This window comes from Urocitellus parryii, chromosome 8 (assembly GCF_045843805.1).
Source record: "Urocitellus parryii isolate mUroPar1 chromosome 8, mUroPar1.hap1, whole genome shotgun sequence".
Classification (NCBI taxonomy): domain Eukaryota; kingdom Metazoa; phylum Chordata; class Mammalia; order Rodentia; family Sciuridae; genus Urocitellus; species Urocitellus parryii.
Genome location: NC_135538.1, coordinates 95991360 through 96015301, shown reverse-complemented (window position 1 = coordinate 96015301; position 23942 = coordinate 95991360). Strand labels below are relative to the sequence as shown.

The 23942-nt window shown below is 33.6% G+C and overlaps 1 protein-coding gene and 1 non-coding gene across 2 annotated transcripts in view; both read right to left on the bottom strand.

The window, feature by feature from the left end:
* The window catches only part of Col21a1 (collagen type XXI alpha 1 chain), a 171798-nt gene that overhangs the window by 44718 nt on the left and 103138 nt on the right, over nucleotides 1-23942 (bottom strand). Inside the window, exons 14-17 of the mRNA XM_026398951.2 lie at nucleotides 8822-8875; nucleotides 8267-8338; nucleotides 7581-7634; nucleotides 7267-7320 (exon numbers count right to left, since the gene is read on the bottom strand). Of these exons, the coding sequence (XP_026254736.1) occupies nucleotides 7267-7320; nucleotides 7581-7634; nucleotides 8267-8338; nucleotides 8822-8875 (234 nt within the window). The remainder of the gene's footprint in view (nucleotides 1-7266; nucleotides 7321-7580; nucleotides 7635-8266; nucleotides 8339-8821; nucleotides 8876-23942) is intronic.
* On the bottom strand, nucleotides 13450-13523 carry Trnai-gau (transfer RNA isoleucine (anticodon GAU)). Its single transcript has one exon. It is a non-coding gene; the product is annotated as a tRNA-Ile (tRNA).

The following is a 23942-nucleotide window of genomic DNA, read 5'->3' as shown; positions in this document are numbered from 1 at the left end:
GCTATTGAAAAAATTAGAATCCAAAAACTTAGAATAAAAATGGAGAAAAAAGGAAAATGGAAATTAAGAATCAAAATCAGAAAAGAAAATAAAACCAAGTTCACACACTGCAATGCCCACAACTGGGGAGGTTGAGGCAGGAGGATTGCAAATTCAAGGCCAGCCTAGGCAATTTAGCAAGACTGTCTCAAAATAAAAAGTAAAAAATGGCTGGGGATGTAGCTCAGTGGTAGAGCATCTATGGGTTCTATTCTTAGTGTCATAACTAACTAAATAAATAATTGAAAAAATAATCATCTTAGATATGATGAATGTGATAAATTATTAAAAATTATAGGAGAAGAAATTTAACTTAAAGTTTAAAAAGACACCAAGTAGAAAACTAAACATAACCAAAAAAGAGGACAATATTTAAAAACATAAAAAGAATCCGAAAATGATAGAGGTAGAAGACAAAGAAATCTCAATATAATTCAAATCCTACAGACATAAACCAAAATGATTTAAAAGAATTGTTAGACTGTTCTAGAATTTTTAAAAAAAATTTTTTTTAACTATAACTTTAAAAAGGGTTTTGGAGTAATTAAAATTCTTAATTTTAAGATATACTTATGCTATTAGACTTTAAATGTGTAAGTGGTGTTTTTCACCCCTTTGGACTTCCATGCAAAAGACAAAGTCACCTGCTAAGGAAAGACAATTAGATTGACATCAGCAATGTATGTGGAAGCAATGGAGCAACATTTACAAGAAATGAATGAAAAAAAACAGTGAGAAACAGTAAGACAATAATTTTATAGTTGGCTAAGTTATTATTCAAGGAACAAGGATATAGAAAGACATGTTAAAATAGACGAATTGATGAATTACTGTATGCACAAGCTCTAAGGAATATACTAGAGGAGAAACTTCACCAAATTCAAATGATGCTTATAAAATATTGGCAAGGATGCCGGTAATGAACACTAAGGAAAATTAATTGCAAGTCTAAAATGACAGTGGGAAGAATGGAAAAATAGTTTATATTATATGATCTGACGAAGTTGAAGTACGATAATTAAACAGATAAGAGGAAAAAGATAAGGGGAAGGAGAAATAGAAACAGAACGAGTTCATTAATGCCACATAAATGAGGTATAATTTAAGTTTAACACAACAAAGAGTAGATGCTGAAGTAAGGCTAAAAGGAGCCTAAGGGAATCTGAAATGCACATGTGAAATGACTTGAAAAAGAATCAGTACAGAGAATTCTTGAAAAAGATTCAGTATATCACTACCACAAAAACAAATCTTCCTACATACTCAAGAAACTAAAAGCAAAAAAAAAGGGCAACTTATCACATTGAGAAAGAAACAGTAAATGCAGTACAATGCACCTACTAAGCATAACAAGATTATAGCATAAATATTATCCCAGTGATAACAGTAAACATATCAGTCAATGAATAAAAATAGACAATCTATTAAAAGAAAAAAAAAACAGGTTGCTTTACAAAGTAAAGACAAATTCTGTGCTGAATATAAGCAACACAATTAAAACAAAGTTACTGAAGAAGTTAAAGCTCAAGATGGGCAAAGGTATAGCAAGCAAATAAAAATAAAAACCACCAGAAAGAAGAAGGCATAATCCTGGCATAAAAAAAAGGTAGAAAGAAAGCTAAAGGAGACAAAAACGATATTTATAATGCTAATGCCACAATTGAAAATGAAGAAATAATAGTTCTGAGTATCTGTGCAACAAAAAACAGAAACCACATTCCTGAATAGAAGATGGAAAGAGAAATAGACAAAAAGGAACTAATAATAGGACACGTCATAAACAAAAAATTATATTAAAGATCTAAAGAAAATATTCAATAAGGAAGATCTTACGAATGTATATTGAGATTCACACTCTGAAAATAGAGGTTTACCTTCTCTTATGCACAGGAAACATTCCTGAAAATTGAACATACAATGAGTCAAAGAAAAAAAATAAGTCTTTTATACAGAAGAACTATTACAAATAACATTCTCTGATACAGTGCAATAAAACAAGAAATTGGCAACAGGTCAAACTAAAAGGCCTCCAACCTAAAAAATATTTTAAACTCTTTAAATAACTCTTAGGAAAAACAAATAAAAATTGCAGAATTTCTAAAATTTAACATTTATGAAGATTTTGTATGTCAGAATCAAGAGGATAGAATTAAAGCAATAATCAGAAAAACATTTATAATATAACTACTTAGATTAAAAAGTAATAATAAATGAAAATAAATGTATTCAACTGTCAATTGTAAGATCTAGGAAAACTGTAAGAAAAAAGAAAAAGATAGGATAAAAGTTAAAAAAAATTCCTTAAGGTCAATAATTAAATTCCATGTTAGATATTTGAATAAGTCAGCATAATAGACAAACAAGAACATATCTTCAAGATAAAAGTAGAGAATGAAGGTATGTATTCATAGTAAATAATGGCAAAAGGGTGAATAATCATTGTTGCAAAAGAAACTTTAAAAAAAATATTGGAGAGGAATTTTCACATTATATAAAAATCACCTGAAAAATGATGGATTGCGAATTTTCCAAGAAAAGTAAGTTTAGGATTATTGGCCTTATGAGAAAGAAAATACTTGTAAGCAGATCAATTTCCACACAAAAATATAAGGGAAAGTTATCTAAGAATAAAAAAAAATCATCAGTCTCAAATAACAGAGGGGAAGATGAAGAAAAACACTGTGTGCTTGACTTTAGTTATAAGTATCAATGAGAAATCCTTTCACAAATCATGTCAGAAATAAAATATAGAACATCACTTCCAAACCCTACATAAGAGGGCATGAACAGGCAATGTTAATTAATAATATAGTATGTCAATGAAGTTGAAAATTAGTAAAAGAGAAATTCCTTAAAAAGCACAAACTACCAAAATATATTTAAGAAAAAAGAGAAAATCTAAACAGCTTTGTATTTAGTAAAGACATTTAATTAGTAATTAATATATTCTTTACACATACAAAAAGGCCAGGCCCAGATGGCTCCATTCATGAATTGTACTACACATCAGAAGACGAAATGACACCAATCCTACATAAACTCTTCCAGAAAATAGAAACCAGAATTACTTTGATTATAATGCCAGATAAAATATCACAGGAAAACTACTGACCAATACCCTTCATGAACACAAAAATAAAAGGTCTTAATAAAATATTAGTAAATTTAACCCATCAATATATAAAAACAGTAACATAAGTTGACCAACTGGAGTTTATTCCAATAAAACAAGATCAGAGTTACAAAAAAAATCAATTACTATTATTTACCATATTAATAGGAGGAAAAAACATAGTCAACACACGAAAGTAGTAAAAGAAGAAGAAAAAATTTTAACAAAATTTAACACCATGATTTTCAAAAAACAAAACAAAACTCTCAAGAGACTAGAAATAAAAAGAAATCTCCTCAACCTGATGAAGTTTCTTTGTCAAATCAAGAACAACTCTGTGGTTAAGGACTGAAGGTTCTCCACTTAACTTCAAAAACAAGCATCAAACTCCTATTTGATATTGCATTAGAGGGCCTGGTGTAACAAAACTATCAAAATAAATAAATTCATGTAAATTAGTACAGAAAAAGAAATTTGCCCTTATTTGCAAAAATATTATCATCTATGCAGTAATAAAAGCAAAGGAATATGCAATGAAAACCATTGTGAGTTTAGCAAGTTTGTTAATAAGTGAGTTTAGCAAGTTTGCAAGATATATGATTAATAGTCTAAAATATTATTCTAATATACTAGTAACAAGCAAACTAGAAATAAATTTTTAAAAATCTATTAACAGGGACTGGGGTTGTAGTTCAGTGGTGGAATGCTTGCCTTGTACGTGTGAGGCACCAGGTTAAATTCTCAGCACCACATAAAAATAAACAAATAAAATAAAGACATATAAAAAAATCTATTCACAATATTGTGAAAAATATAATAAAATTGGTATGAGTTTAATAAAAGACATATAAAAGATCTGTACACTTATAAAAACTATAAAATTTTGCTGAGAAAAAGTAAAGAAAGCCTACATAATAGACTCACATACCATGTTTATTGACTCGAAAGCACAATATTGTTAAAATAGCAATTCTGAACAAATGTATAAATGTGAAGATACTCCCACTGTAAGAGTTGGAGGCTAATTCTCATCCCATCCCTTAAATGAAGACTGAATTTGTTGAGTTGCTTCCAAAGGGTAGAAGATAGAAAAAAGTAGAGAAACCTGGCAAGTACTCATCTTAACCAAGTGACTGAGGTAGGTCGTCAGTGAATAATCATGTGTCTAGCATGTATGCTCCCACAGGATAAGAAGGACACTTCATCTCTGTTATTTTTTTCCCAAACTAACCATAATCTCAGTCTAGTCATGAAAAGAATATCAGGCAATCCCAACTCAAATGACGTTCTGCAAAGTACCTAACCAATACTCTTCATAACTGTCAGTCATAAAAACCAAAACATGACTGTGACTGTCAAACTGTCACAGATCAGAGATGAATAAAGAGGCATGAGAAATTAATGCAATGTGATATCCTGGATTGAATTCTAGAACAGAAAAAGGACATTAGTGGAAAACCTAATGTTTTAAGGAAACTCATGAAACTCAAATAAAGTATGGAGTTTAGTGCCAGCACTGGTTTCTTGGTTTTGACAAATGTACCACAGTTACATAAGATATTAACATCAGGAGAAAGTAGGTAAAAGGTATAAAAGAACTCTCTATACTGTATTTGCAATTTTTCAACTCTAAAATTATTCCAAATTATACCAAAATTTATTTAACAAATTAAACAAATTCCAGAAGGCTTGTTTGTTTTTGTTTTGTAAAATTGTATAAGCTAATGATAAAATTTAAATTTTTCATGGATCTAAATTATCTACTAATCCACTATTGCATTTAAAAAGAAAAATAAATTTATAGTATTAACCTGATTTTAAACCTTAATTATAATTATGATATATGACTTATATTAGTGAAAGACAAGGAAAATAAAATTAGTATGATGTTAAGGAAAGTCAGAGATATAAATTAATGGAACAGATAAGAGAATCTGAAGATAATTTCACACATATATCAATCAATTGATATATGGTGAAAGTGTTAATGTAACTCAATGGGAAATAATAGGTTTCAATAAATATTATTAGAAGAACTGGATCTCCACGTGTAGAAATAAAGAACTTTGTCTTTTGTCTCACACCATATGAATAAAATTAATTCAAAATAATCTATAAACCTAAATTTATAAACTAATATTATAAAAAATTAGAAAACATAACATGTCCTAAATGTCACATATCAAGAGTGATGGGGCTGGGGTTGTGGCTCAGTGGTAGAGCACTTGCCTAGCATGTATGAGGCACTGGGTTCGATTCTTAGCACTGCATGTAAATAAATAAATTAAATTAAAGATTCATCAACAACTACAAAATGTTAAAAAAAAGAGTGAGATGACCTCAACATGTTAGACACAATAATATATCTATACCCTGAAATATTATCAGCTGTTTGTGTATTCCAGATACATGGACTGAATACATATACACATATATCCTTTTATCTAACAAGCTACACCATAGAAAAGTTCATTTCTATTTGATAAATGGCTAGTAAAAGGTTTCTTTATGTAATAATATATGATGGTGCTAACCCACCATAATGGGACATGGGCTTTTGAGTTTTCTCAGGAAAGAGGAATGATTAATACTCTACAGATCCCTCTTGCTCTAATTCTCCCATACTCATACCATATCACACAAATGATAATTAGTTTTCAGACTTAAGCATAAAATTTCTTCCTTTAATCCCTTGGGAGATAGAGCTAAGATCTTCTGCCCCAACCCACTAAATAAACCAATCTGAATGGTTTATCAAAGATGCTCAACTTTTTAATATTTGTGGGGTTTTTTAGGAGGAAAAGTTTATTTGAGAGATCATGGTTTCAGACATCTCAGTCTATAGATAGCTGATTCCACTCCTTGAGGCTTACAATGGGGCAGAACATCATATCATGGCGGAAGAGTGGGGTGAAGGAAAGCAGTTCATATTATGACTGATTAGGAGAGAGATATAGGTAGAAAGAGGGGTGCAATTTGCATGGTCATTAATTCAGGTACTGGATGAGGGAGTCTCCATGAGGGGATGAAGAAAAGACAAACAAATACACAAATAAAAAGCTGGGATTGAGTGGTTCACTCAAATCCCTGGTAGGAAGATAGTGACCCAGAACAAACTCAGCATGTTTATTTTATAGGTTTTATCATTAAAAGGGTTATTGTGAGAAAGTTTCTTCAAAACAAGTAGAACAAAGGTCATAAGTATGAGCAGCCCAATTATGATTATCAACTTGCACCCATGACTTTCTACACCCAGGCAGCTGGTGTCTGAACCTCAAGGTCAAGAACTGATAGCTCTGTGGCTGAAACAGAATCTTCTATTGAACAGGGCATCACCATAGCAACTGAACAATCTTAAATCAGCACCTTCACACTGGAAGTTCCCAGAACAGGTATTGCCTGTGTTTCAGGACGGCTCAAGGATGCTAATCCAGTCACCACTCCCAAGGAGAGAGGGAAGGAGGGAGGGAGGGAGAGTATATAGGGAGGGATGGTGGGGGACAGAGAGAGAGAGAGAGAGAGACAGAGACAGAGAGACAGACAGACACACACACACACACACTGCACTCCACTCGCCATATAAAGTATATACCCCAAAGTCACACCCCTAAGCCCCCAATGACCCCCTCCCTCCAGCCAGACTCTACGGGAGAGTGGAAACATGGAAAAAATGGAGGAATTTTGACTGGGCAAAGGGGAAGGAGGGAAGGGAGGGTACAGAGGGTCAGGAAAGATGGTGGAATGAGATGAACATCATTAACCTAGGTACATGTATGACTGCACATATGGTGTGAGGCTATATAGTGTGCAACCATAGAAATGTAAAGTTGTGCTACAATTGTGTACAATGAATCAAAATGCATTCTGCCATCATATATACCTAATTAAAATAAATTAGTTAATGAAAAAATATTCTGTGATTTTATTTCTAAGACATGAGAATTCACAATGCACTCAAGGGAAATTTAGTATCATTTTTACATTAGACTAAAAATAGTTTTAGTTCTTTAATTTTACCCCAATGCTGTATATAAAAATTTCTAATATTGGCACATTCTTCTAATGTTCATTCACAGGTACAAAAACTTTTTCATTTTGTTTATTTTGCTAAATACCTTGAAACCAGGAATACCCATTAATCCATCTTTTCCATGTCTTCCTGGTTCTCCCTAAAAAATAAATACATGTGTTTTAGCATATTTTTATACTATTTTTTTTCTTTTAAAGCAGACATACTCTATTTTTTAAAAAATCTGTTGATGGATATTTATTTATTTATTTATTTATTTATTTATATGCAGTGCTGAGAATCAATCCCAGTGCCTCACACATGCTAGGGAAGCACTCTACCACTGAGCCCCAACCCCAGCCCTACTTTACTTTTTATTTAAAGCAAAAATACTCAAGAACAATTTTCTATGAAACTCACAGCACGTCCAGGAAGGCCAGGAAAACCAGCATTCCCCTTTTCACCTTTTGCACCCTGCATTTAAAAAAGAACACTTAAAAAACAGTCTTGACAATAATATGTTCAAGCTCTAACTCAAATTTATTTAGGAAAGCTTACAAGTTAATTTCAGTACATAGTGGCAGAATTAGTGGAACTGCAGATTGTGTTGACTCTACAACTGTTGGCAAAGCATAATTTTAACCATCCCAGTGTTAAGTTTTTACCCAGGTAAAAAAAAGTTTACCTCTAAGACACTGAAAATGTTAATATGCAGAATTTTTATCATAAGCATATAGACATTGCAACTATCTCTTGATAAATTTTTAAGTAATGGTATTTTAAATGCATGGAAAAAACAAACTTCCTTCAGTGTATGGATACAGGAAGGTATATAACGTTAATTCTGAATGGATATGTTTTTAGCAGACACTGCTTCTAAAGAAATCATTCACTGTAAATATTTTTTGAAGTTCACAGTGACCAATAACAATGGATTTTTATACAGCACCATTATTGCAGTCATCAGATATAATCCCCACTTTTTTCCTTTCTACATTTAAAAGAAGTCCCTCAGAAGAGTGAACAGAGGTAATTGCTCTAATTTTGGGCTGGGAATGCAATTCAAGTTTGGTATTTCCCTTACATTAAAAGTTCAATATTGATACTTTGTGATCTATACTTCCCTTTTTGCCATAAAATCCAGGGGATCCTTTATCTCCTTTGGGGCCCATTTCACCCTAAAGGAAAAACATATATAAATATTAAATTTTAGAGTAATAGGAGTATTTCCTTTATGAAGAAAAAACACATTATAAATAACAGCGTTTAATATGTCAACATCAAAATAAATAAAAATAAAATAATTTATAGTTTGTTTACAAAAGTCCTATTTTCCAGGCTTCATAAGCCCAATTGGTACTATAATAGGGCTTACAGTTTAGGGCTTACATTTAAAAGAACTTGTGTATAGTAAACTTGTTATCAATTTTAAATAGTGTATTACACAGTCATAACTAAAAACTTTAAGGAGAATTTTTTTAGATTTTTATGTAAGCCACTATATTAATCTTAATCATTTATTTTAACATACTTGTCTTTACTTATATATGAGCATCTATATATAATATATTTATAATATAAAATATATATTTTATATTATATTTATAATATAAAATAAAAATATGGTATTGCTGTATTAAAAAGGAATAAATGTTTTCAACCTTTGATCCTGGCATTCCATGAAGCCCAGGAAAACCGGGAAGTCCACGGTCACCCTGAAAATAATACTGAAATTAACTAAAGAAAAACATTTTGTTAATTAAAGAAAAAATGCTTCAGCCTAAGCAGGATTATACATACTTCAACATTACCCTTATCAAAATTGATTGGAAATAAGTCTACAAACATTTAAATTCTCATGTTCATCGAACCCTAACTCTATGAAAAATTAGTTCTCATTTTTCTGTGTATCATTTATAATCATAGAAAGAAGAATTTGGGAGCTACAGGAACCTCATCAGCAATCCTACCTCTACCCTTAGTGAGTTGCCAACCAAGCAGGTGAAAAACCTCTACAATAAAAACTATAGAAATTGCAAAAACAAACAAACAAACAAAAAACCTAGGAGGGGGCTCTGGGGTTGTGGCTCAGTGGTAGACTGCTTTCCTAGCACATGTGAGGCCCTGGTTTCAATCCTCAGCATCACATATAAATGAATAAATACAATAAAGGTATTGTGTTCAACTACAACTAAAAAATAAATATTAAAAAAAACTAGGAGGATGGAAAAATTACCCACACTCATGGATAGGCAGAATTGATATTGTGAAAATGGTCATATTACCACAAGTGGTCTATAGTTTCAGTTCAGTTCCCATCAAAATACCAATGACGTTCTTCACAAAACTAGGGGGAAAAGTCCTAAAATTCATATGGAAAAATGAAAGAACAGACAAAGCAATACTGAGGAAAAGGAGTGATGTTGGAGGCATCATAATTCCTAATCTCATATTATACTACAGAACTACAGAAACAAAAGCAGCATGATATTAGCATTTTTTTTAAAGGCCTGAAGGATAATGGAATAGACGGAAGACACAAAGACAAATCCACATACAAACAGTCTGATCCTTGAGGTGCCTAAAACATGTTGGAGAAAAAGACAGCATTTTTAACAAATGTGCTGGGAAAACTGGATTTCCCTGTGTAGGAGGATAGAACTAGATCCATATCTCTCACTCTGCACAAAAATCCAACTCAAAGTGTATCAAAGACCTAAGAATTAGACAAGAAACACTGTAACTGCTAGAAGAAAGCAGAGTCAGCACTCCAACATGTGGATACAGGCACGGACTTCCCTAATGAGATTCCCAAAGCTCAAGAAATAAAAGCAAGAATCAATAAATGAGATGACTTCAAATTAAAAAGCTTCTGTACAGCAAAGGAAACAATTAAGAATGTGAAGACAGAGCATAAAGAATGGGAAAAAATCTTTGAAAATATCTCTTCCAATGGGGCATTAATACCCAGAATATATAATTAACTCAAAAGAACTTAACATCAAAAGTTTTAGAACAACCAGTCAATAAATGGGCAAATAAACTAAACAGGCATTTCTCAGTAAAATACAAATGGCCAACAGAAATATGAAAAGATGTTCAACATCCCTAGCAATAAGGGAAATGCAAATCAAAATTACAGAGATTTCATCTCCCCCCACTCAGAATGGCAATCATCAAAAATACAAATAATAATAATTGCTGGTGAGTATGTGGGGGAAAAGGTATACTCATACATTATTGGTGGGACTGCAAATTAGTACAATCACATTGGAGAAGACTATGGAGATTCTTCAAAAGACTAATAGTGGACCCACCATATGACTCAGTCATCCCACTCCTCAGAATTTATTCAAAAGAACTAAAATCAGCACACAATAATGATACTTGCCCACACGTTTATAGCAGTGCAATTCACCATAGCCAAGTTGTGGAACTAGCCCAAGTGCATGCTAACAGACAAATGGATAAAGAAAATGTGATATATATTCATATATAATGGAGTCAGCCACAAAGAAGAATGAAATATCATTTGCTGGTAAATGGATGGAACTGGAGAACATCACACTGAATGAAATAAGCTAGACTGAGAAAGTCAAGGGTTGGATGAAGGCATTCTCTCATATGTGGAAGCAAGAGAGAAATACAGAATTTTTTTTTAATGGAGGATTCCCATGAAAATAGAATAAAGAACCATGAACAGGTAAAAGGGAAACAAGGTAGAGGGAAGAGGAATAGGAAGGGGAAAAAAACAGCACAATGAATATGGGCAAACTATACTATGGGCATATATGAATATATCACAACGAATTCCACTTTTATATGTATCTATAATGCACCAATTAAAAAGAAAACAATAAACTAATAGAAGACAGATAAACAGAGTAGAGGAAGGGCATTGGGAGGGGGAAAGGCCACAAAAAGGGAAACACTGAGGTTTAATATGGAGTGAATTTTATTTTATGTATTAATGACTATGTCAAGAAGAACCCTATTATTATGTATAACTATTATGCATTAATAAAAACATTAAAGTCTTAACTATGAAGACACAAAGAAGAGCAAAAACAAGGACTGTCATGACAAGATTAAGGTCAGGTTCAGTTTTATCTGAGAAAAGTAAGACACTACATACAATCATTGGATTATACTCTATGATTGTCAGGTGGAGAGAGAGAGAGAGCAGGAGGTGACACAATATCTACAAATATAAAAGGCTATTCACTCACAGGATTTGAAGAGTACTATAGTTGTTCAAGTCTTATAGAAGGCAACCCTCTAAAAGCAACTTTTTACTCTAAATTTCTGTAAAATGTATATAAATATGGTTTGGCAAGCACATGTGAGGCCCTGGTTTCAATCCTCAGCATCATATATAAATGAATAAATAAAATAAAGGTATTGTATTCTACTACAACTATGCCAAACCATATTTACATACATTTTAATTTTTATACATTTTAAATATATTATCTGTGAATTAAGATGGTTAAGTTCTCAAACAACCCAACACCGCTCCCTATCTACACTTCTAACAGGCACAGATCCTCTTAATGTACTCCTAAAGCTTTGGTTAAGTGTCAGTATATATTATACTAATGTTCACAGCTAAGCAATATACTCTGATTACTTGCCTTCTCTTGCCCAAATGTTTATTTTTTCCTAGAGCCCAAAACTGCCTGTTTTATTGCTTAATTTCCCATAAACTTATTGCTATATCCAATCCCAAACTCCCTCAAATTGTCAAAATCACTCCTAAATGTACTCATATTACATTGAAAATTTCACATCCTTCAATCAGTCTCTCTTAGAGCTGTCTCTTTACTGGGTGTGGATTCTCTGTTTTTATATTTGTGTTTCCTTCCTTGTTTAGGGGAGCCAAAAACCCTATGGCTTCTTGAGAAGTAATTCATGGGAAATAAAATTCTGAGATCTTAAGCCTCTAAAAATGTCTGTAGATTATTCATTTACATAATTGATAAATTACATTTAGAAGCATAATTCTGAATTCTTTTCAGACTTTTGAAGGCTTTGCTCCATTCTGTTGTTGGCTGAAATGCCATTAAGGAGATGTCTGAAGACTTTCTGCTTCTCATTTGAGAGGCCAGGGGCAGGGGGTGTTTTTTCCCCTCACAAAGCTTATAGATCTAGCTTTCATTTGCAGTGTCCTGATGTTTTATACCATCGTGCCCTTCTGGCTTATAATCATCTGTTATGCCAGCCACTCCATAGGAGGCCTCACAAGACACAATCATGCTTCCATGTGCATGGAGAACTTACAGGGAAAGGTGAACAACTGAGAAACAGGATGTTGGGATTTTGAACTGATTTTTATTGGCTGTATTTGACAGGGAACTATTTTTTTAAAAAAGATGAACTCAGAAAAGAACTGGCCAGTTTGTGAGCAGTAAGTGAAAGGAACAGATTATGTCAAAAAATACAACTGGGAGATACTGAAATTTCTTTTCACATCTCTAACAGGTAAACAATTAAACTGGAAAATGCCTTTAAAAATAAAATTTCCATGAGCTGGGGTTGTGGCTCAGTGGTAGAGCACTCATCTGGCATGCACAAGGCCCTGCGTTCAATCCTCAACACCACATAAAAATAAACAAACAAATTAAAGGTATTATGTACAACTAAAAAATGAATATAAAAAATATAAAAAAATAAAATTTCCAATTAAAACTCAGTCCATGGGAAAGATTGAATCAAGGATGTGGCTATAAACATCACCCTTGAAATCTGCAAATCAGTAAAAGTGGATCCAATGAAGCCTTTCAATCCTGACAATATGGCTCAAGGAAAAGGAATAGAGAGTATAGTGGATGCCTAATAAATTTAAGTCACCTATTATCATTAAGTGGAGAGAGAGAGACATGACTGAAATAGATTTTTGGCTGATACTAATGTGCTGAGAGCCATAGCCAAGTAGGAATGACACATGGCATTTTTGGTTGAAAGGTGATGCCAGCAAGCCATTGAGATGATATGATTATGTTAAGATCTGCATTCAATTGGATATTAGACCCCTGCTGTCTGCCTGGGCCTGCTACTTTGGAGCTCTAGTGGGACTCCCAGAGAGTTCCCATTGGTTGGGGAAATGCGGTAGGAGGGATTTCCGGAGGAGGGACCTTCCTATTGGTGTAGTGTGGCCCAGGAGAACGCTGTGTGTGTGTTTCTGCATATTTCCCGGGAAAGCATGTGGCATTGGTGGGAGTTTCAGAAATAAAGTTTGTTCCTGCTTGAGTGGCTCTGATTTTGTGCCCAGCCAGACTGCGGCAATTGGTGGCCCATATGGAGATGGAACCCACGACCTTGGTGTTATCAGCACCAAGCTCTAACCAACTGAGCTAACCGGCCAGTGCCCAGCCAGACTGCGGCACTAATGGTTACAAACAAAAGCCAAAGATACAAAATTGTAAATATATACAATGTGTATTCCCTGCTGGGTGTGTTTTACTACCAAAAATATCATCTGCATGGATGGATGCCTGTTTGGAATGCAAGAAAAAGTTACCCAGTATCAGCATGAGTTTTAATGTATTTCTGAACTAGCCAGTTAATTTAGACAACATACAAAAATAAATGAATAAAAATAAAATAAAAACAAAGCATCTTTTTAAAAATTATACATCTAATATGCCAATATACCTAATACCCAGACATAATAAATAAGGAAGGTCAATTAGTTGGTGTTATCAAACATAAGTACACAAAACTAAATAGCTTTCATATACTATATATATATTAAGAATGGCTCCCTTTATAATAGGAACAAAAAATGTAAAAAAATTTTCTAGTAATTTCTAGTATTATAAACCTAAACAAAGCAATGTTAACAATCACTTAAAACACACTTAATATTATTATATCAAGTTTTCAAGAGTAAAGCTAAAGAAAGATAATCCATAATCATAAATAGAAAAAGTAATGAAAAGATGTCAATCTCTCCAAAATTAATCCATAAGTTAAAGAAATATTAATTAAAATATGAATAGAAAGTCTAAGAAGCTGCAGGAAATATACTGAGCTTTATCTGGAAAAAAAAACATTCAAGAATAGCCAGGAAACTTTTGATTATAAAAAAATGATCAGGAAGGACCAATCCTGCCAATATGAAATCATATTATTAAGTGACAATAATTAAAACAATTTGGCAGTGGAAAAGATGTAGACAGGTCTATGGAACAGAATGGAAAGCCAAAAACACCAAACCAAATGAAATTGTAAAGATGGTTTTTCAAATAAGTGGAGGAAAAGTGATATTCCATAAATATTGTTGTGGTAACTGGCTATCCATTAAGGAAAAAAAGAGAAAATATAAATGCTTATCTAATTTTACTCTAAAATCTAAAAGTTTAAAGGTTAAAAATAATAAAATTCCAAAAATAATTTAATGAATTATTATATTCAAAATTCTATAATGTGGAACCTTTCCATATAGACATAAAACAAAAACATTTTCTATGTATACATAAAAATTAAAATATTTCTGTATAGTTAAAATTGAAAAAATTAATCAAAACATAAAATTTATGTAAACCAGGAAAGTATTTTCACATCTATAAACAATTTCTGAAATGTATATAAAATCAATTTTATAGATAATAGCCCAATATGAAATAAAACATAAACAAAACATAATCTGTCCCCAAGTCACAGATTTTGGTAATATATCTTACTAATAAAGAAATGAAAGTCAAACCAGTATTATTTTATTTTATTTTGAGGAGGAAAAGTTTGTTTGGGTTTCAGAGGTCTCAATGTACATTAACATGCTCCATTCCTCGGGACTTGAGGTAAGGCTGAACAACATGGCAGAAGAGTATGGCAGATGGAAGCAGCTCACATGAAGCAGAGAGAGAGAGAAACTCCACTCATCAGATATAAATATACACCCCAAAGCCACACCCCCAATTACCACCTCCTCCAGCCACACCCAACCACTTCAGTTACCTGTCTGTTAAACCCCATCAGGGGATTAATTCACTGATTGGCTTAAGACTCTCACAGCCCAATCATTTCTACTCTGAACCTTCTTGCATTGTCTCAGACATGAGCTTTTCAGAGACACCTCACATCCAAATATTCTACCCTGACCCCCAAAAGCTCAAACTCATCTGACAATGCAAAATACATTTAGTCCATTCCCAATAGTCCCCATGGCCTCAACAGTTCAGAAATTGCTCAAAGGTCAAGCCCAAAGTCTTCTCTGAGGTTCAAGGCAATCTTGCATTGTGAGCACCTAACAAATTAAAAGCAATTTACAAGTATCTAATATATAATGGTAGGAAGTAAATATTTCCATTCACAAAATTGGGGACATAAAAAGAAGTAATAGGACCAAAGCAAGACTGAAATCCTGTAGCTCCATGTTCAGCATCTGGGGCACATGGTATGATGATATTCTCTCCAAAGGGCTTATATAGCTACACTCCTATGACCATGTTGGTTACAGCTCAATTGGCCTTTCTGTTGGTTTGTCTCTATTCAATTCCTACAGCTTTCCTAGGATGATGTCTCAAGTTACTGGCATTTTGTAATCTCAGGGGTCTCAACTGCAGCTTCAGCTTCCTGCTCAAATCTCTACACATCACCTGCTAAAGGGCTACCTGCAGGGACTCCAACCCCCCTGCACTTTTCCTGGACTCTCAGGCCTTCCTAAGAAATATTGGGGGAAGCCTCCACGATCTTCTAACACTAGTATCCTGCATTCCTGCAAAACCACATTGTTGATGCCAACTTCTGCTGCCATTTCAAGCAGTAGCCAAGCCTTCAGGAACCCTGGTTGTATTAGTCTCTGAGTGCCTGGGTGGCTGAGCACATTGAAAAAAACTTCCTAGCCCTCTTGTGCTCTCTTCTCAATAGAATTTTTACTTTAATTTCCTTGAGTCTGAAATGGGTGTGGTCTTGCCAGCTCCTGAGATGCCTCAAGCCATCTTTCTTAGCCAAGTTTTTAGCATTTCTTTAGCTGTTTTGTCTTTAACAACTACAACTTCCTTAAATCCAGTTTTACTCTCACCTTTCAAGTCCAAGTTTTAAAAATCTTTCTGCTCTACTTTCTGCTCTGGATTATCACAATAACTTGGCTAACAGCTGCCAGCAATATCCATGCCATTGCCTGAATGCTATGCTGCCTAGATAGTTCTTCCACCAGATTAAGAAATCCATTGCTTTTAAAGTCAGCTTCACAGAAAGTCTCAGGATATGAGCAAAATGCAGACAACTTCTCAGAATATAACACAAATGGCCTCTAGTCCAATTACCAACAGTGTGCTCCTTTTCCTCTAAACCCTCTTGAGCCCTGTTTTCACTGTCTAGAGTTCTATTGGCATTCTGATCTTCTGAATTCCCACCTAAATCAACCATTAAGCTCTGCATACAACAACCTAAAACATTTTCATCTTGCACTACTAAATATCTCAAAATTCCTCCCACCAATTCCAAAAAGCTCAAAACACTTCTGAACCATATGGTCAAGTCAGTCACAGCAACAATCCCACTTCTCAATTTCTCTTTTAGTCAACTTTTTTCACTGCTGTGACTAAAAGATCTGATAAGAACAATTGTAGAGGAGGAAAAGTTTATTTGGGGGCTCATGGTTTCAGAGGTCTCAATCCACAGACAACAGGCTCCATTCCTCAGGGCTCAAAGTGAGGCAGAACATCATGGTGGAAGAGAATAGTGGAGGGAAGCAGCTCACATGATGATCAGAAAGCAGAGAAAGAGAGCACCATTACCATTTTAAACTTAAATGGGTAAAAGAAACTAAAATGAAATATAATGATGATAAGAGCGTGAGGAAAGACATTTTCAAACATGTGTTGGGGAATAAGGACTTCCTTAAGGGTAAATAGGCAATTTGTATCAAAGTTTAACTATGAATTTAATTAACCCTTTGCTCCAAAAATCAATTCCACCTTAGGGAATTTTTTCTATAGATATACTAAGAAAAACTTACTGAGAAAATAAACAAAGATGGTCCTTAGTTTTGTTAAAGATATAAAATAAGTAAAGATAAGGACCAAAGCATCTCTAGGTTAGAGATTTCTTAAACTGGCTAAGAACAGTCCCTGTACTATGTAATTATTATAAGCCTCTTCTTTATGATTTTTTATGATGTATTTTTAATTATTCATCTTACCTCTAAACTATAGAGAGCTTTATTTGACTCTCCTCTTTGGCACTTAACACTGACTATCGTAAAATAGTTACTTTGATTGGGTTACATCCTTTATTTGACATCACCCTGTTTGATGAAGGAATTCATCTTTGGTTCACTGCTATTTTTCTTTGTAGAAATGATTACTACTGGTCTGGAGTTGTGGTAGAGCACTTGCTTTGCACGTGTGAGACACTGGATTCAATCCTCAGCACCACATAAAAATAAATCATGCCCATCTACAATTTTAAAAAATAATCAAAAAGAAATGACTTTTTTGTTTTTACCAATCTCTAGATTGCCTCTACCTCATGGCATATTGGAGATATCTCTTGATGCTGATGTGGTCTGCACAACTTTCTCAGGTTAACTAAGGAGGAATGAAAGTGGTTGAAGAGCTAGTGTTTGATTCTCTGTGCACTGGCTACCATTTTATAATCTAGATGATGAAACATCTGCTAGCCTAAGCCTCCATACAAATACAGGGGAATTCCTCATTACTGATGATAAATGTGTAGTTTGATGAGTAATAAACATTTATTTTTTAGGACATGGACATTTGGGGTTTGCTTTTCACTTTTGCATAATCTACTCTATCCTGGATAATGCCCTGATATGACTAATGATTATTTGCTGAATATACAAAATATTTTCATTCCCCTAAATATAGTAAACATTCATGAGTGCTCAAAGAAAACTGAACAAAACAGGTGCTTTTGGGGTCGATGCTCAAGATCCCATCTGAGTTTATAAGAGATTAAAGTCAAGGAAAATTCGAGATGCTTCCATCTCCCATAGGTAGCTTTCAAACTTTTCATGGCTAATGAGTCTGTCCATCTATTAAGTTCATCTAGAGTCATGGTCTTCAAAGTCAAGTCAAAATTATTTATTTGGATAGTCAGAGAAGAGAACATGAAACAAGTAATTTTAAAATCTCATTCTTTTAAATTGTCTTTTGGGGTGGGTTTTATTTTATATTTACATAATGCTTTATTTAGTAGCATAGAGATATAATTCCTATGTAAATATGGGACAACCTTTTAGTGCACAGGTTTTGCAATTTAAAAGTTTGATATCGTATGATTAAGGGAATGATCCCTATTTCCTCAAGAGAGGTTTAGGCAATAAATACTCTCTTTTGGCACAGTCAGCACAATGTCAGTTCTCACCTGTCAAGTTCTCTCCCCAGCTGTATTCTGGGCAACTGTCAGGCATTCAGAGATTTCTATCATAGGCTAATAGAGTGCAAGGGCACAAGTCACAGTGAGAAAAGCTATTCTGGCCAAAATTTAGAAATTTATTTCAACACTTTGATATTTCAGTAACTTTAGACAAATTATTCAAAATCTTCATTTCTTACTTTTCCAAATTGTGAAATAGAGGTAATTTGCCTTGCAATTTACATAAAAAAGTCATATAAATATGGCTTTATTTACTAATATTATAAGACTTTTGTAAGGACAAAATATGATAAGAAGTGCACACAGAAAATACCAAACAAAACATGTAGGAATAAAAGCATAAACAATAGTAAAATCTTTCATGTACTCAATACATCAAGTCTTGCACAAATCTGTGGCTCCTTCTTATGTCAGATAAAAAGACAAATCCTAAGTGACTAGCAGGAAAATGTTTAATTCAACTAAAATATTTCCTTTCTCTAACACAGTGATGGATATTCCCTAGGGTTTGGGAATTACATTGGACTATTCAGGTCTACAGAAAAATAGCCCCCCAAGCTGCTGTTATGGAGTCACTGTCATAGGTTTTCAATGACCCTGTAACAGACTCACCCAAACTGAAGATGCAAAATTGAATTTAGAACTAACAAAATCTGAAGTACACTGTGAAATTCAATAAAAATGTTAAGTTTCTTAATAATACCAGTAGAGAAAAGAAACCAGGGCAGAAGAGGAATAAATGCCAACAAATGAGGCAGAACATGGAATTAATAATTCTTTTATAATAAACTAAGATTCTGAATCCATTATGTAGCCTTAAAAGAAGAAAGAGTGAAAGATCAGGAAATAATCGGCACTTTGCAAAAGTGGCCACAGAAGTTGCAAAAAAAAAATCAGCCCCACATATACAGGAGACATGCTCAATCAACAAAGCCAAATATCAGAGAATATTTATGGAGCACAAAGCCAGTGCTGTTCGGGAGAAAAGTCTCTGAGGGAGGAATTATCTTTGAAAAAGGGAAATTATGGTACTATTACTTTTATTAAAAGCAATTTTTTTCTGAAAATCCCTAGTTGTAATGTCAATTATTAAGGATTCTCTAGATTCAGACGAAGCAAAATATTTTAGAAAACAGATCGTGAATTGGGCATGGTGGCCCACATCTCTTATCCCAGTGACTCAGGAGGCTGAGTGAGGAAGGATGATCTCAACTTCAAGGCCAGTCTTAGAAAGTTAGTGAGTCTCTCTCTCAAAATGAAAAATAAAAACGGCTAGAAATGCAGTTGAGTGGTAAAGGGACCCTGGGTTCAATCTCCAATACAAATAGAAAAAAGAAAACAGATTGTATAAATATATGTATGTTTGTGTATTTATCCAATATATTTAGTATTTTTATATTGTTATATCAATGTATTAATTATTTTATAACTACGGTCATAAAATATATCTATTTTTACATAATTAATATCTAGATTTATATTCACATGAGTTTATACTTATCAACATAATAAACTCTATTGAGGAAGGAAATAGGGCTGAACCCTGGAAACTCCCAACATTTTGAGAGTGAATACAGGAGTAAAAAGCAATAAGTAAACACAAAAAGTGGGCAAGGAGAAAAATCTAAGAGCATGTGGCATCCTAAAAGCCAAGAGAAGAAATGCTTCCAAAAGGAGAGGATAGTCAACTGTGTGTGTCAAATGTTGCAAAGATACAAAAATAACAAGACAAAGATAACTGAACAAGACTGACCACTGGATTTCAAAGCTAGGAGACTGGTGATCTAGATATGCAGCAGATAGTTTTGATAAAATCCCACCAGAAGGGGTTACAGCAAGAAAGAGAGATTAGGAAGTGCAGAAAACAAATGCAAAGATTTTGGGATACTTACATTCCATTGAGAAAAAAATGGAGTAATAGCCACAGAGGTTATATGGTGGGAGGAAAGGGGAATCTGTTTATTTGGTTTCACATGGGTCACCCTTTGGTTTATTGAGAAAATCTAACTAGAAAAGAAAAAAAAAATTAATGATATAGAAGAGAAGGCTAACTAATAACACAAAGAAGTGGAGAACAATAGGGCTTGTGGGCTCTGCAAGGACAGTTTACCTGTCAACAGACAGGAAAGCTGAATGGAGGTACACACACAGGGAAGAGTGCCAATAGAACTGGAAGGAAGTTTAGGGAAATCCTGTCTGATTGTTTTAGACAAGGAACGTCAACATTTAAAAGAAAGAATAAAGGATAAATCAAAGATATTTCCAAAATTATCATCAGAAGAATGGTGGTTCCAGTAATAAAGTAACCCTGTAGCTTCCACTGTCCACATGATAAAACAGACTTAAAGAGATTAAAAAGCATGACTTGGGAGTTAAGCAGTCTGAATTCAGAGCTCGACCTATAACCTGCAACTACTTTAAATCCCTTATTGCCACATGTGTATGTGTGGCACATACACACGCACACACACTCATGCACACAGACCCTAGTTTCTGTAGTGTGGTGCTATCAGAAAGCTCCATCCGTAGACTAACTTTTTTTGAGAAAGTAAAATAAGGAGGCAACTTTGTTAAGCTACTTCTGACTACTTTTTCCTCATTTACCATTATTAGCTTTAATTTCAGAAACTATTTTTTTTGTCTTCAGAAAAACTCAATAACTAATATCACTAATATACTAAATTTTATCATACCATCCCTAACAAACGTTTCACTTGGCTTTTTATTATTATTCTCTCAAAATATACATTGGGAGTTCCTTGACTATGACTGACTAAATACCAGGAACAAACACCTTGAAAACCACTCAGTATCTCAGTGTTAGAAACCCAGAGGTAGGAGACCTGCTTGAGGAGGACAGGGTCCCCCATCACATGACACCCTGGCATGGACAACAGGAAGGTGAAGTTTTAAAGGGAGACTTTGACGTTAAAAACACTAACAAAGAAAATAAAATAATTTATTTAATAATAATACCTTAGATATAATTAACATTTTATTTATTAAGCCCAGAAAAAAAAAAGAAATGAGCTTGTTGGATAGACAAAAAATAAAAATAAATTATCAATACTTCCTGCCTCTCCAAAATTGAGTCTGTCTGTGCTTAATCTGAAAACTCATGAATGCATATCAATTAACCATCACAGCTTAATATAAGTTTTAACAAACATATTTCTCCACACACTTTAAACATGTTACATATCCTTAAGGATGAAAAAGTATTTAAAGTATCTTTTAGCTTTAAAAAAAACAGCTTCAAAGCTGTAATAAAAAAAAGTTACCAATTAAAGATCATTTGCTGAATAAGTACTCCTTTTGACTTTGTAAGTTCAAGGAGAAAAATTCCTTAAAAATCTACATTCTATTGTCTGATATGTGGGGAAAAAAACAGTTAAGGACAGAAAAAATAAAGTGCATCTAATGTTAATTATCTCCAAGTAGAAACTTGTACTGTGAGAATCTTCAGAGAAAAGCCACAAAATGGAAATTATTCTGGGAAAATATCCTAATGGAGAACAGTATCATGTGGAACAACCTCCCAATGGCCACTAGTGTAATACCTAGGTAGGAAACATCTCCTAAATTACCACAAGACAGATACGTCTCAGGGTTATACTTTTTAACCTTTCCATTTCTTAAAATCAAGAAACCATGTTAAAAAGGAACAAAAAAGGGAAAGTCTTTTACTAAGTTAGCAAATTATTTAACTCTGGGTAATGAATTCTCAGAAGTCCCATGGAACATGAGGAGGAAACCTGGAAGTCGCACATGATGATTTTAGTCTCAGTCTGTCAAATCAGAGTTTAATTTCAACAATGAACTTCATAAAACAAGCAAATCTGAATGAAAACATTACTGGTCTGAAAACAAAGGCCCCTGCATCAACCACATCTTTCTTGTCTTCTCTTCTCCTGTAGAACATATGATTTTGTAAAATTTATGCATCTGTATTTAAGTTAGACCAATGACCCAAAACAGTAGAGCAGTTAAAGATGCTATGGTACAATTATTATTGCTATTTTATTTTTAAATAAGGCACATTTATTCCTATAAAAATTTTGCTCAAGTCCTTCTAAGATGTACAAATAAATACATATATTTGATCCCTAAAACTCCACTAAAGGAAAAAGTAAGTCATTTTTTCATTCATTCATAAATATCAGATACATGCATAATAAATACTCAGATACATGCATATTTTTTTTACATCCCATCCCCCTGAACCGTTGGTAAAACAGCACATCCCCATCCCCATCAGATGATTTGTGAGAATGTAAAGAGAACAATGATCCTTTCAACTAGAACACAGAAGAGGTGGCTTGTACCTGGGTTCCTCAGAATATGTATCCTCAACTTCCAAATGGAATCCCTGTTCATCTGAAAGAGGTTGAGCTGCTTCATGACGCCCCCAGAGCATGAATATGTAAGACACTTTCCATTTCTGTTGTCTGTCCTTTTCTATACTGTCTCTAAAGTTTCCTCTATCATATGAAACTGGTAGAAATTGCTCAGGGGCTAAAAGGACACATGGATGACCAAGGTCACCTCTGTGGACAACAGGACTTAATACTTCTGCTTTGGGAATTAGGTAAACTATTGCTATTGCTTTACCTACTCTATTTCTCTACATATTATAAACCTGCCTTTACCTATTTCATCTTTTTTTTTTTCTGTTTTTTTTCCAGTCACTAATCTTTCTATGTGATTTCGTTACTGCTTTAACCCATGCCAGCCTAACCTGTACTATATCCCATCTATAATCATGTTACTTGATAAACAAAACAGAACAATAAAACCATCATTTGTATTAAAAAATCCCTAAGCCAGTAACCATACTTGCTTAATTCTCCCAATAAACCTATAAAGAAATTCCCATTTTGTCAATAAAGAAAATAAGATTTGAAGACATTAAATAACTTTCCCCAAACCAAATACCCTGAAAATAGCTGAGCCATCAGACTCAAGAGATACATTTTAAATAGTTGTGATGTTATGCAACCATCAAAACATAAAATGGGTAAAGTTTAGATCAGTGTTTCTGAGATGTGCATGTTATGCACTTTATATTCCAAAGGTAAGCAATTTGCAAAGTTGGCATGAGAAGATTACTATAGGGTTTTTATCTAGATCAAATAGCAGAATGCCTCCCTAAAAACTTAAAATGAGATTGTGTTCTAGGAATTAAACTAACAATCAACACAGGAATTCAAACAAATACAAATACATATCTTGAGCATGGACAAGCTACCAGGGCCAATAGGCATTGACTTTGCCCATGGGAAGGTACTAACAGATTTAAAGAACATGTACTTCAATGGGAAACACAGTGAATCTCAGAGTTGTAAACAGAGGCAGTAATTGAAATGTGTATACCCATCAATAACCTACAGGAGAAGTCAGGTAAGGCTAAGCCAGTAGACCACTTGCCAGATAAAT